This window comes from Parasteatoda tepidariorum, chromosome 4, assembly GCF_982258835.1.
Source record: "Parasteatoda tepidariorum strain Cologne lab strain chromosome 4, Ptep-v5.0, whole genome shotgun sequence".
NCBI classification, from domain to species: Eukaryota; Metazoa; Arthropoda; class Arachnida; order Araneae; family Theridiidae; genus Parasteatoda; species Parasteatoda tepidariorum.
In genome coordinates, this window is record NC_141758.1 from 4,905,304 (window position 1) to 4,919,358 (window position 14,055).

The 14,055-nt window shown below is 33.5% G+C and overlaps 2 protein-coding genes across 2 annotated transcripts in view; one reads left to right on the top strand and one right to left on the bottom strand.

Annotated features, from left to right (window-relative positions):
* LOC107440544 (dual specificity protein phosphatase 22-B) overlaps positions 1-14,055 on the bottom strand; it is a 208,940-nt gene that overhangs the window by 138,221 nt on the left and 56,664 nt on the right. The window lies entirely within an intron of this gene.
* Positions 1-14,055, top strand: part of LOC147810230 (uncharacterized) — a 135,936-nt gene that overhangs the window by 56,680 nt on the left and 65,201 nt on the right. The window contains exon 2 of the mRNA XM_087160439.1: positions 2,335-3,972. Coding sequence (XP_087016565.1) covers positions 2,335-3,972 — 1,638 coding nt within the window. The remainder of the gene's footprint in view (positions 1-2,334; positions 3,973-14,055) is intronic.

The window sequence follows — 14,055 nt, forward strand, 5'->3', positions numbered from 1 at the left end:
TTAATACTTTCGCAGAGATGCCAACTACTCCGGACATGCCAAAATTATTAAGAAAAACGGTAAATACTTACGAAGTATATTTTGCAAATATTTGACTATTTTTGCTTGCTTTTTAAAAGGCATAGCATGACGTGAATATTGTAAGCCTACGAATAATTTGGAAATAGTGGTAGATAAAAATCTTCTAAATTTAATTTATTAAACCAAGAATTACAATTGATAAACTATCACTTTAAAAAATATATTTGCTGTCCGGAGCAAGTTGGCATCTCTGCTTTCGTAGCAGTACTAAGTACACAAAAGCATTTTTAATATATAGCGTATGTTTCTGCTTAAATTTTTAACTTAAATTCAATTATACTATCACTGGAAAAAATCATCCTCGACAGGATTAAAAGTTGGCAAGTATGCGGTCGGTGAAAAAGATTTTACGATGCGATAGTAAAACGACAATTAAAGTTGGAAACGTTTCTGTTATAATTGAGCTGCTTAAACACATAAGAGCTAACCAATACATGGAAGCCAACTGCTCCAATTTCTGTAAAAGTTTTAAGAAATTGGTAGGGAGAATTGGTATCAGTTGTAATGTAAGGATATTTACTCCCACTATACGGAGACAGTATTAAAGTTGCATTTCATATGATACTTTGAATTTTTGTTATGTATCGGTGGAAAAATTTCTTTAATAAGAAATCTTCTAAACTAAAAATAACTTAACATTTTTCACTTCTCGAAAGAATGATTTTACTAGGCAGACCATATTGGCAGCTCTGCAAATCGCATCTCGGCGTCTGCCTTCGAAGGCGTCAATACTGTCATACCTGTCAACTTTTAATCCTTTCGACGAGGATTGTTCCCAGGGGTAGTAAAATGGAATTTAAATTACAATTTTACGCAAAACCATACGCTGTAATTTTGAGAAGTTTAAACGATGCTAAAATAGTATTATATTTATATATATGCTTAATTTTTTAAAAAATAGTGGTGGTTTAAAAGATTATAAATCAAGTTTATAAATGCAAGGAATATATAGAAAGCATACATTTTACTACCACTTTAAATATCGAAATAAAATTTTACGCCAAATGCGTAAAAGTTGGCAGGTATGTAAATTGATTCGTAGGAATTAGAAGTTGATGGATTGATGGCCAAATAGAAAGCGCAATTTTTTAAATTACTGATTTGTCCTGTTAGGTTGAAAATTCTTAAGTTTTAAATCTAAGATTTAATAAGTCAAAACGTATTAATGTTGCTTCCAGTGAGAAAAATTTTTCTCAACGGCCGTACAAGTTGGCGGCTATGTATTCGCCATGTATTCAGAAAGAATGCATTTCTGATTGCATTTTTAAAAAATTAAAATAGTGAAATTGTTGCTTATATACTGCATTCATATGTGGGCCTATTTCGTCTCTTAATATTAACCCATAATATTCAAATTTGGTCAGACATTAGATTATAACATACTACCATACCAAAGTAAATAATTATACACAAATTAAGGAGCTTGGGGAATAATTAAAGAAAAAAGTAGTACTTTAAAAGCTGTACATATGACTCTTATCGCCCTTTAATATTAGGACATATTCAAACTCGGTCAGGTATTATACTATACAAGCATACCAAAAGGAATAATTATGCGCAAATTAGAGGGTCCACAATGTGCTATAATATGTATGTATGCATATTTATTTCTAACTGCGTTTTAAAGGGTCAAATGGAGAAATTTATGCTCATATACTGCATATATACATGCTACTATATCTTTTTTTTTAATATTAATCTATAATATTCAAACTTAGTCAGCTATTACATTATAACGTACTATCAAAGGAAATAATTATTGACAAATTAGAGGGCTCACAAAGTGGCAAAATATTTACGAATGTCTGTATTTTTTTAAAAGTGCCTTAAATAGCGCTGAAATGAGAGAAAAAATTAGAACTTGTCCTTTCTGAACATGCCTTTGTGAAATGAAAAAAATTAGAACTGTTCTTTTAAACACCTAGATTCTGAATACCCCATCTGCATCGCTGAATTATGCCTCATTTGAAGTTGCTAAATTTGTGTGCAACTTCAAATCACTGTCCAGTTTTTCTGCAATTGCTCATAATCTGACAATCACGCACCAAAAAATTCAAATTATAAACTGGCAATTATACCCTGATATTCTGATACGAAATTATATAATTGAACTCCAACAAGCAAATACAGAAGATGTAAATAACACAATCTCTGGGCACAATATTTAATTTATAGGGATTTTACTCACCACTACTTTTAAATAAATCAAAGGCTTATGTGATACTCCATTTTGTTACAGTTAAGTTCAAAAAGCAACTCCATTTCCTGCTTACCTCATTGCTCATTACTTGGAAAGTAAAAATAGCTTGAATGATAATCAATATGGCTTCAGATCTGGTAGGGGGACGGATGACGCATTGAAGGCTGTAGTGGATTTTATTGGTGAGGCTAAACAATCCAGCAAACATACAATTGGAGTGGCCCTAGACATCAAGGGTGCTTTTAACAACGCGAGATGGGCTATACTCAGGGAGAGACTTAACAACCTGGATCTTCCAATCAACATACTCAAGATTCTTTTCAGTTTTTTAAACGACAGAAGTGTTTTATATGAAAACAGTGCTGGTCACATTTTAACTCGAAGAGCTTTTAACGTTGGTGTTCCTCAGGGTTCTTCCCTCGGGCCCATTTTATGGCTGATCCTTATTGATCAAGTTTTTAATATCTTTAACGAGGAATATTTTAGCCGTTTTAATAATTTTAATTCTACTGATTTTAAACTTATCATTTTTGCTGATGACATGTTTTTACTTTTGAGGCGAACCATCTTGTATCACTTTGACTCTCTGGCTACACAAATTCTCGGCACGATCTTGACCTGGGCTGAAACCCAGCATCTCAACTTTAGCAAGGAAAAAACCAAATTAATCACTTTTCCGAAATCTAACGAAAGAATTGCTAGACTTCCTTGTGTCAAGATGGATCTTCCGGATAACGCTAATATAAAGAATGTGAAAACACTAAAGTATCTAGGTGTTATCTTGGATCCACAACTCACCTGGATTCCCCATCTTGACGAAGTTAAGGATCGTGTACAAATGTTCAATCACAAATTAAAGAGGATTGCTAGAGTCACCTGGGGTCTCAACCATTATGTTCTAAAAAAGATCTACCTCCAGGCAACCGAGAGAATCATCATCTATGCGGCCTGTGTCTGGTTTAGAAACACAGTCAAAATAAGAGAAAAACTAAAATCAATTCAAAGAATTCCGCTTATTACCATTACCAAATCTTATAGGACTGTCAGTACTGATGCACTCCAGATACTGGCCGGGGTAAAACCAATCTACTTTAAAATAATTGACGAGATTTACATTAAAAGAAATATCTGGAAATGGAGGATAGAAGACATCAATTGGCTTGAAAATCATATGTACTTTCCTGATCACCTCTTACTACCTCCCAAACTGGTTCATCCCTCAAACTCTCTCGCGTTGCCCTGGGGGAAATTTCTTCCAACTAACCATGGCATTGAAATCTTCACAGACGGGTCGAGAATTCAAACTGAGAACAATGGTAGACTTATAAATAAATCTGCATATGGTGTTGTAATGAAGATAAATGGCAAAACCATCAGTACCATCTCGGCGCGTTTAAATAACAACTGCAGTATTTATCTGGCTGAGCTCCTTGCGATACAGACAGCGCTCCAATGGCTTAAAAACCAGGGTTCTCCAATGGCAAGCATTTACACAGATTCCCTTTCTTCACTTATGAGCCTGGAGGACCCACGTAAACACCTCAAACTTATAGAAGACACCAAAGTCATGTGGAGTAGCAACTATAATATAAATTGGATTAAAGCACACTCAGGCATTGAAGGGAATGAAAAGGCCGACTGGGTTGCTAAGGAAGCCACTAAGCTTGGCCAGATTGATTTTGAGATCCCGGGTGAAAAATGCGAAATTAAATCTTACATTAAGAACATTACTTTTAACCGCTGGAGAAATGACTGGAGGTCTAGTGGCAAGGGAAGACAAACCTATACATTTTTTAAAGACCCAATCATAAAGCGCCTGCAGGCCAATTTTTATTTAAACCAGCTCCTTACTGGCCACGGAGTGTTCGGGACCTATCAACAAAAATATTTCAAAAAATCAGCTTCATGCAATTACTGTGGAGTGAGACAGGACATTGATCATCTACTTAAGCACTGTCCAAGATTCCGGGCACTTCGTGGAACCCACATGAATAATTGCGAAGAGGAACATCAATTCTTCGCTATATTGACCTGCGGGAAAATTGTGACTCAAATTATTAAACAAACCCTCGAGGACATTCTAGCCCCAGATCAACTGACCCCAGTCATGAACCAACAATAGAACATGTCATCGTTAATTTTTACTAATCAACTTTTAGCCTTACATTTTGAATTTTTATCTACTTTTGATTTTAGACTTCATAGACTTCTAGTCAGACTTTTACTTTTAGACATTTACTATTTGGACTTTTAGCTTTCATTGATTTTAGTTTTGAGATTTTTTATCTCTTGTTTCCTTATTATTATAATCATTTAATTCTCGACATTTACACCGGCGCTATTGGGTTTCATTGCCTTTAACACATGTTTTCAATTGTCAAACTTTATTGTTAATCCACTTTTAACTGATCACCATCACTGTCATTTGGCGAAATTTTACTGTAACTTTAGTTTTTAGAGAAATTTTATTGTAATAATTTTACTTTTATCTCCGTATACCCCCCTGGGGTGGGTCGGAGTTCAACCTTCTTACCTCATTGCTCAACCAAAACTGTTCTAAAATTCCAGATGAATGGGATAGGGGCCGCTTCGCGACCCAGGTGCCCAATAAAATCAAAACACTAGGAAACACTAGGACAGTTAAGTTCAATAGCCCAATACAATGTTATAACTGCCAGAATTTCGGCCACACACAACGAATGTGCAAATCTCAACCAAGATGTCTAAAATGTGCTGCCGACCACCGTTCCTATCAGTGCCATAAGGATAAAACTTCACCACCTAAATGCTGCAACTGTGGAGAGGCACATACTGCAAATTACACAGGTTGCAGCAACCGTCCCCCCAGGGGAGGCCTTCGTGCAACTCCTGCTACAATCCCATCAACAACGGCAGGTCAAGCCCATAGACTTGCATCAATTATCAAAGAACTTAAAGAACTCTTAAAAAACTGAGATGTATTTCAACTGCTGCAAACAATTATGAGGGAGGCTACTCCGGAATAATTTCACTTAAGGACTAAAACTGAACTCTTCTCTGACTTTAAATATGCATCTCTATAATTTACAATTTAATAATCTTGAATGTTTCACACTAGATGGCGCCACTAAGGCTTCGCAAAATTTGTAATTTCTTCCTGATTCTGATTACCGATCTTGTATATTCTTATGCTATCATCAACTCTGATTCCTGGCTCTGTAAATATTTATGCTTTCATCAATTTTGTCTCCCAATTTTGTATATACTTACGCTATCATCAACATTAAACACTCAATTTCAAATTTCTACTGATCATCAATGTAAATATCACAGATTAAGTTTGTATATCATGTTTTCATATCTAATCATGGCTATTTTCAATTTTCTTTGCAATTCATGTAAATCTTCGACCTAGTTGTACTTTCTAATCATGGCAATATTATTATGTAACCATACTGTCACATAACTCAAAATGTCTGTACACACTGTATTATTTTCATGATGGATGGGTTAGAGGCCGCTGCGAGGCCTAGGCACCCAATTTATTTTAAATAAAGGAAAGGCAGTTAAGTTCAACGACAGTACTACAGGCGCCTGCGGTATCACGATGAAGGATTGGAGTGTCCGCTTTGCGGATAGGTACTCCGAATATTACATCAGTCAGACACAAAGTATAAACCTGCGTCTCTAAAGCTTCTGGTACTCTGCTACAGTTAAGTTCGAGCCAAGCAAAAAAATATCTTAATTGGCAAAAATGGCTGCCAAATAAGAAGGAAGTGCTATATCTCATCTTTAACACGTTCACGCCAGGAAAAGGGAAAATACTGGTAGAAGAACTATTTCAATATTAGATACTATTCGGGAGGAATTAAGCTATTCTCAACAATAACAATTCACTGTAAGGAAATTTATCACGGCGAAGAAGCAATGCAATATAATAATTGTATCCGTTAAATTATACAATTAAGCAATTGGTAGTTACGGATTTTTATTATTCCCGAAAAAAAACTAAAAAATGAAATTTTTTGTTACCAGTATTTACTCCGGTGCGCTGCCAAGATGAGACAATCTAGCGTGACCCACCGGTGGGTCACCTCGGCGTGAAAGTGTTAAACACCGAGTTTCTGAATACCCTATCTACAGCCAAGTCTGAAGAGAATATAAGGGCTAGTTCACTCCTTTGAAGAAACTCTCGCCGCCTCAAACCTCTGATTTTCGCCTGTGACGTCACAGTGGCGCAAACGTTGAACTTTTACTTCAAGAACGGAGAGTTCGATCTAACTAATATTGGAGCATTTCTTTTTGTGACATGTTCAGAGACATTGGTTGTTTTCTATAACGATTTCCCTCAGTTTTTTGAAGTGAATTGCAAAAATTTTAAATTATAAACGAAATGCCAGTTAGTGCGATTGAAACTTACGAAAATTCTGATAGAAGCACAAAAGGAAAAAAATATAATTTTCCACGTGCACACGAACAACTATATAAAGAATGGCTTCAAACTTGCAAACGAAATGACCCAGTTAATATAAAATATGCACGAATATGTAGCAAGCATTTCTTGAAACAAGATTATGAACATGATATGAGAAATCGTTTGCTTGAATTGCCGATTAGATTTATTTTAAATGATTTTAAAACTGCTCTAACTCTACCAAGTGTTCTCTTATCTAAGGGAGGATTATAAGGGGGTTTAGTTAGCAGCATGGATGGAAGTGTGTCAAAAATTTGAGAACATTTTTCAAAGTGTGCATGGGACAGAAAATCGAAAAATTGTCATGAAGGAATTTATAAATGAATTAGAGGGACGATATCCCGCAGTGCTTAAAACAGTAATACGCTTATTTCGCATTTCAGAACTTTTATAAGAATTCGCCATCTAAATTGAAACCACCCAGCTACTTAAAAAAGAAAAGCAGACGAAAAAAATGAATAATTCAAAAAAAAAGAAAAACTTAAATGAAAAATGTAGATAATTAATAATTAAAATTCTCCTAATTTCATGACGTAGTACTTAATGTAGCTATTCAAAATATTTATGATTTTTTTTTTAAATTATATTCCTTTAAATTTTAAATATCTATAAGCAATTGTAAAATTTCTAATCTTATTATGAACATAAATTATTATTTTTTTGGATAGATGGGATAGGGAAACACCTCTTACAGCTGAAAGTGCCCACACGGTATTTTATAAGTAGTCTGATCAGGCCACTAGGAAGGTAAACCAATTAGTGAAAGAACCATTTAACATGAAATATATTAAAAATTAAAAAGTGGAAGCAAATATATGTCTAAAAATTTTTTTAATTTATGAATATAATTGGTTTGTTTTATTTACTTGTCAACCACTACAGATTCAATTCTGAAATATATATGATAAATTTCTCTCAAGTTCTTTTAAAATAGAATTTGGTTCTTGCGCACAAGTGGTTCGCTTTTTAAACAATATGCGCAAACTAATTATAATAAACCGTGTGGAGGCTTTCTGATGTAAGAGGCGGTGCCCAGTAACAACTGCAGGACTAGACCAGAAGAACAGTTAGAGCTTAAAAACTTTCTAGTCGAAACAGCAGATATAAATGAAATATTTTTTCAACCCCTAATTCTCCTTTCCATTTTATCATAATTTCATCTCTGAATGTAGAATATATCTTACCGGAATGTATGAAACGCAAGCATTTTATAATATGCATTGTATATACTAACAAACATTTTTAGGCAAAGTATAAATTATGCGAATTATTACTTACTTTCGCTATATATAATACACAGGAATTTTATAGAATGACAAATGATTCTGCTTACGGTCTGATACAACATGTGGACCACAAGTCATTTGCACAGCATAGTGCTCCGTAAGCAAAGGGTTCATGCAATTTATTTTTTAAAAAAAAAAGGTGCTGATGAGGCTATTGTATAAATTACATGCATTCCTCAAAATTACAATTGTTATTCTGAATAAATATTCATAATATAAATGAACACATTTTGTGACTACCAGCTTTCATTTTAAACGATCGTTTATATACAATTGTTGTCATCATGGTAGTGTTGTCCATTCTTTACTCGTTATTCATAAATTAAGTGAAATAGCCACCAGATAATATAGTGGTAGCTATATCTTATTTAAAGTCACAGATTCTGAAGTTATTCACAAATACGTTATAGAAGCAGGTTTCTATAAACTTACGTGATGTAGACTTATCGGTTACGGGAAAAAAAGTGAAGCACTTTACTAAAGTACAAAATTAATGGGGGAAAATCTTAGATTTCCATGAACAAGAGCATCGGCACCAACTGATACTGAACACTAGGTTTACGGGACGCGTCATTTTGACGCATTTCGAATTTTATAATGAAAATTACAAAACTCGTTTTCATTTTTATTTTATCTCTTGTAATGTCTTTGTAAAGAGACCGTTCAAATTGGAAGAAATAGCTGTCAAATAAATGTGGTGGCTATATCTCATTTAAACACCTAGATTCTGTCTCATTTATAGGTGCTAAATTTGTGTGCAACTTCAGTGCCAGTATTAGCTGCTCATAATCTGACAATCACCCAACAAATAATTAAAATAACAAACTGGTAATTATACCCTACTATTCTCACACAAAATAATATAATTGACTAACAAATACAGAAGATGTGGATAACACAATCTCTGATCGTAATCGCTGACAGCGCCTTTGATGAAGCAACACATGAAAAAAATAATCCCAAATTAAAGGAAATGTTAATCTTTCCCACATCAAATCTTACCCACAACTAAAAATACAAATGAATAAATTAAATGAGCAAATAAAAAAAACTCTGCCTTTTACACAGGAATGAAACATGGATAAAAAAAAAGTTGAAGCCCTCAACATAGCAGACCACTAATTATATAAATTGACCAAAGACTCTAAAACCTGAAAAGATAATTAATATTCCAATAAATAGCAAAAGGGCTATAGTTTATACACCCCAAGAAAAGGCAGAAGCATTTGCAGATACGATGGATGGGAAATTCTCTGAGAACAATGAAAATACGAATGATGATTTTAAAGAAATAATTCTCAGAGAAAATCACACATACTTTAGCATTTCCACTCCACTGTTCATCCTCACTCATATGGATGCATATAAACTTAACAACATTATTAAAACTTAAACAAGCACCAGGAGGAAATAAAATAACAAGTAAAATTATCAGAGCCCCTCCCTCATAATTATTTAATCCTTTTATTACATATTATTAATTCTTGTCTCAAAATATTTCACTTTCCTGACCAATGAAAAGTCTCTACTATTATATTATTCCCAAAACCACTAAAAAATTCTGTAAAGTTTTACAATCATACCATAAGCTAATTTATTACCCACACTAAATATGATTTATGAAATAATTATCTATAATGGGACACAAGCCAAAACTGCGCCTGCTCCCTGATGAACAGTATGGGTTCAGGGGGGAGCTAAACGCCATGGAACAATTTCTCGATTTATTGAATTTATAGAGCAGGGGCTCAAAAATAAGCAGTATTCGGCCTACTTAATGTAACTAAAGCATTTGACAGAGTCTGTCACACCGGTCTCATAAATAAGTTCATTAAATTAAACTTTGTAATATACATAATTGAGCCGTGATGGTCAGGTCATGGGTCCACTCTAATATCAGCGGTGCATAATTTACCCGTGATATTAGAGTGTTCGTCTTCTAATGAATTGAACTGGGTTCGAATCCAAGCTATGGCTAGTCGATATGAATACCGCATCCGGCTTTCAGCACGCACAGTGCTGACGTAAAATGTTCTCAGTGACAGACGAATCATGGGTTAGAGTCTCCTTGCCGTCAGGCTCACCATGGGAGGTTTTCGTGGTTTTCCTCTCCATATAGTGCAAATGCGGGTTAGTTTCCTCAAAAAGTCCTTCACGAAGGCAAAATTTTCCCAATCTGGATTGGGTTCAAAATTACAAGGCTACGGAGTTGAACATTAGTTGAAACCCTAAAAATTGGGTCGACTGTTCAACGATAAAAAGAAACACTTTATAATACTTCAAAAGTAGAACCTTTAAAACTAGATCAATGACATGCTCTTAACCAAAAGAAGTCTAAGGGCTGGTGTACATCAAGGTAGTATATTTTGCCCGATCCTTTACATATTTTACACATATGATTTTTCTATAAATCAAGATGACTAGAGTAACCTGATAGCATTTTTTGCTGATCACACAGGTCTTATTATCAAATCTATATCTATTCCTAATGTCATTAACAGACTACAAGCTAAAATAAATAGTTATGAAGCCTGGTGTCCTAACTGGAAGGTCAAATTAAATGCACAAAAATCCAATTTACTTAGAATAAAAAAATGCAAGAGGCCTTAATATTCAAAATACTAACTTTTTTGTAATAATAATATTCCTATCGCGAACGAAGATCTCTTAGTATCAATAAAGATTTAAACTGGAAAAGCCATTGCAAAAGCCTCTGGGACTTAAAATAAATTAAAAAAGCTCACTGCATTCCTACTCGAAATAAACTTTGCATTTACATAACTTACCACTAATAATGACACATGCATCCCCCACCTGATGCAACATAATTAAATCACAAGCTGGAAAATTCAATACATTCCAAAATAGAATGCTTCGCAGAATGAGTGGACTACTATATTTTATGCGAAAAAAAAGCCATACACTCTGATTTTAGATTAAAAACTTTAACCGAAACAACTATGACCTTAAATCCTCAAATTTTATTTATTTATTTTTTTAAAAATTACAATAAAATCATAGATGCTGAAGTACTCAAAGATTCAAACACTAGATCAGTAGCTCACCTAGCAGCAAAATAACTTCGGACTTCATTGGGCAAATATTCATCGATCTTAGCTCAGCCTTTATTCTTTCAATATTAGCCCTATATAGAATTTTCCGATTCAGCCGATATTTTACAGCCACTTTACAACCCATATCGGTCCCATATAGAATTGTCAGATTCACCCAACTTTTCGTTTCCATTATTTAGCCAATGTAGGTTCTATATCGGCCAATGCAAACCTTATATAGGTCATTTTAGGACCAATATTAAAAAAAATCTATACATCACAAAATGGGTCCCTCGGTTATGCTCTTACAGGAACCATATCGAGCCAATTTCGAACCCAACTGGGACATGGTAAAATTGTTGCTAGGGTCACTTTTTCACAAGTAATGCAATTCTATCAAATAAATTTTGAAATAAATTTTACTTTAATAAGTAAATTTTTTTAAAAAAAAGCCTTCTCCCGGGCCAAATAACTTCACTATTTTATCACTACATCCCCATATCACTGTAATTAATTCTAATCGAGGATTTTATGGCCGCTGCAGTTGCTTTCTTGATTCTAATATTCACACCCTAATAATTATCGGTATATGGCCCTTCAGTTACGACACGGTAGCTAATTATTTTTTTGCCTCTTTTATAGTATTTTGCAACCAATCTTTTTTATTAATTTTTTTCTTTTTTTTCTTCTTTTAATTCGTGATTAAAATTACTACAAGACTAAGTATCACATGATGAAAGACCCCCACACGATGAAAGTCCCCCACGCTGCTCGAACAACCGAATGACGATTAATGCAGTTAAGCCTTATAAACAATTGGCAAAAGTAACAGAAAATCGGCAAATTTTAGTTTTCAGATGTTCTCTACTGTTTTTTCAAATACTTTATGGAATCCAGAGCAAATGGTAACTCGGCATTAGCCCATTTACAGAGGAACACAACACTTTAACTTACTTTATTTAAAAAATTTGGACACCTGGGCCGCGCAGAAGGCCCATAACGCATACATCATGAAATTCAAGGAAAATTATAATGAAAAACATTTTGAGTTCAGCAGTCTGTGTGGTGGCTGGTGTTGAAGAACACACCACTCGGGACAGCCAATTACTACGCTTTTAGCAACAACAAAAAAAATTTTTGAGTGGTGGACATTAAAACTTTACACAATTTAAACAATTGTGATGATAGTTTAGAAGCTTCATAGGTATTGAATTCATAGGTATTATTTATGATTGAAATATGAATAATTTGAAATTTACGTCATAGTAGTAGTTACGCTTGAATAATTAAAGGAATAATACATAAATAAGAAAAAGAATTAAATATCTACCTCTTTTAGTCGAATTTGGCATCCTTGCAAATGGAATTTATATAAAGCTTTCATTAAGACTTAAAAATATTAACATGTTTTATCAGACATTTTATCGTATCTGCAGAAAACATTTAAATGTAGTGGTGTACGAAATTCTTTCAATTCTTATTTATTGATATATTATCTTTGCTATCACTCGGGAAAATATCTTTTGAAATAACGGATATTCCTTAGTAATTGGAGGTGTATGTTAACACGTTAAATGCATGCTAATGTTACAACAATCTAAATTTGCAAATATTAGACAGATTTTGCTTGTTTTTTAGAAAGTTTATCACTGTATACGTGGTGAATTATATAAGCCTACGAATTGTTTAGAAATAGTGGTGGATAAAAATCTACTAAATTGAATTTATTAAACCAAGAATCGCAATTAATAAACTACCACTTGAAAATATTTATTCACTGTCCGGAGCAATATGGCATCGCTGTGTATATAAATAAAACTATTTTTGTGTTTTCTATACTGCATTAATTTCTTCAAACCATTTTAGTAACGATAATAATATCAAAACATTAAAAAATTTACTCGAATTATATGTTTCTAATAATCTTGGCTTCGCTGGTTGCCGGTGACCCCCATGGCATCCAACGTGTTAAACTAAGCATTTATACTCGCCAAGTTAACCAAGATTAAGACATTTCTAACGTTTCTATGAAATGTTGCGTTTTCGTTAAAATAGTGGGAAGTATGTTTAGAAATCTTCAAACATGTCTAATATACACTTTTCAATTTTTTCTCTCTTGGAAATAAAAAATTTCATCACCTTAGACGTTAAAATTTCGTTGATACGGGAGAAGAAAGAACAAAAAAAAAGAGAACTTTTTCTTCCTTCGAATATTTTAACAGAAATAATCAATTCCCTTTTTAAATCTTTCGATTCCAAAATGGAAGTTTTTTATAACACTTGTGAATAATGTCCCACGAAACATTTAAGATTTAGATTAAATATGAATTTTATCGATTTTTCTAAAAACTCTCTCATAGAATATTCAACATCGTTTGATTTTATTATTACCTTCAAGTCACGAGGAGTTGATTTATCAAACTTTCTCTCTCCCCCCCCCCCAACTTTAATCCTCTTTTCTTGCACAAAGTGGTGACATTTTTGAATAAACGCACTTTTCTTCAAGGTTGTGTAGATGTTCTATGAGAATGTGAAGAATTCTGGGACATCTTTCGTGCCTCTCTTTTGTTCCAAAGAAGCGCAAAAAGGTTTAGAGTTTCTTTGCTGAGGAATTTCCGCTGCCATTTTTGTTTTCATAAGATGTTAGGGAAAGAATTTCCGAGGAAAAAAATATTTCTTAAATTTTAATAACAGTCTTAGAGGTTCTTTTGAAAATAGTTTGATTATTTTATGTACAGTGGAATAAGAAAAGTATTGGTTTTATATTTTATAAAAAAATTCCAATCGACTGTGTATCCGTATTTATATTTTCCTGCGCAGTGGGAACTTATATTCCAAAAAAATAAATTGCAAATCATTAAAAATGTAAAGCTGTTTGTATTTAAATGTCAATCGCACGGCAGTGATTGTAGAAAAGAACAAAGAATAGTAGTGTTTATGGATGGTTGGTTGAAGGTAAACTATAGCAATCTTTAATAAAGT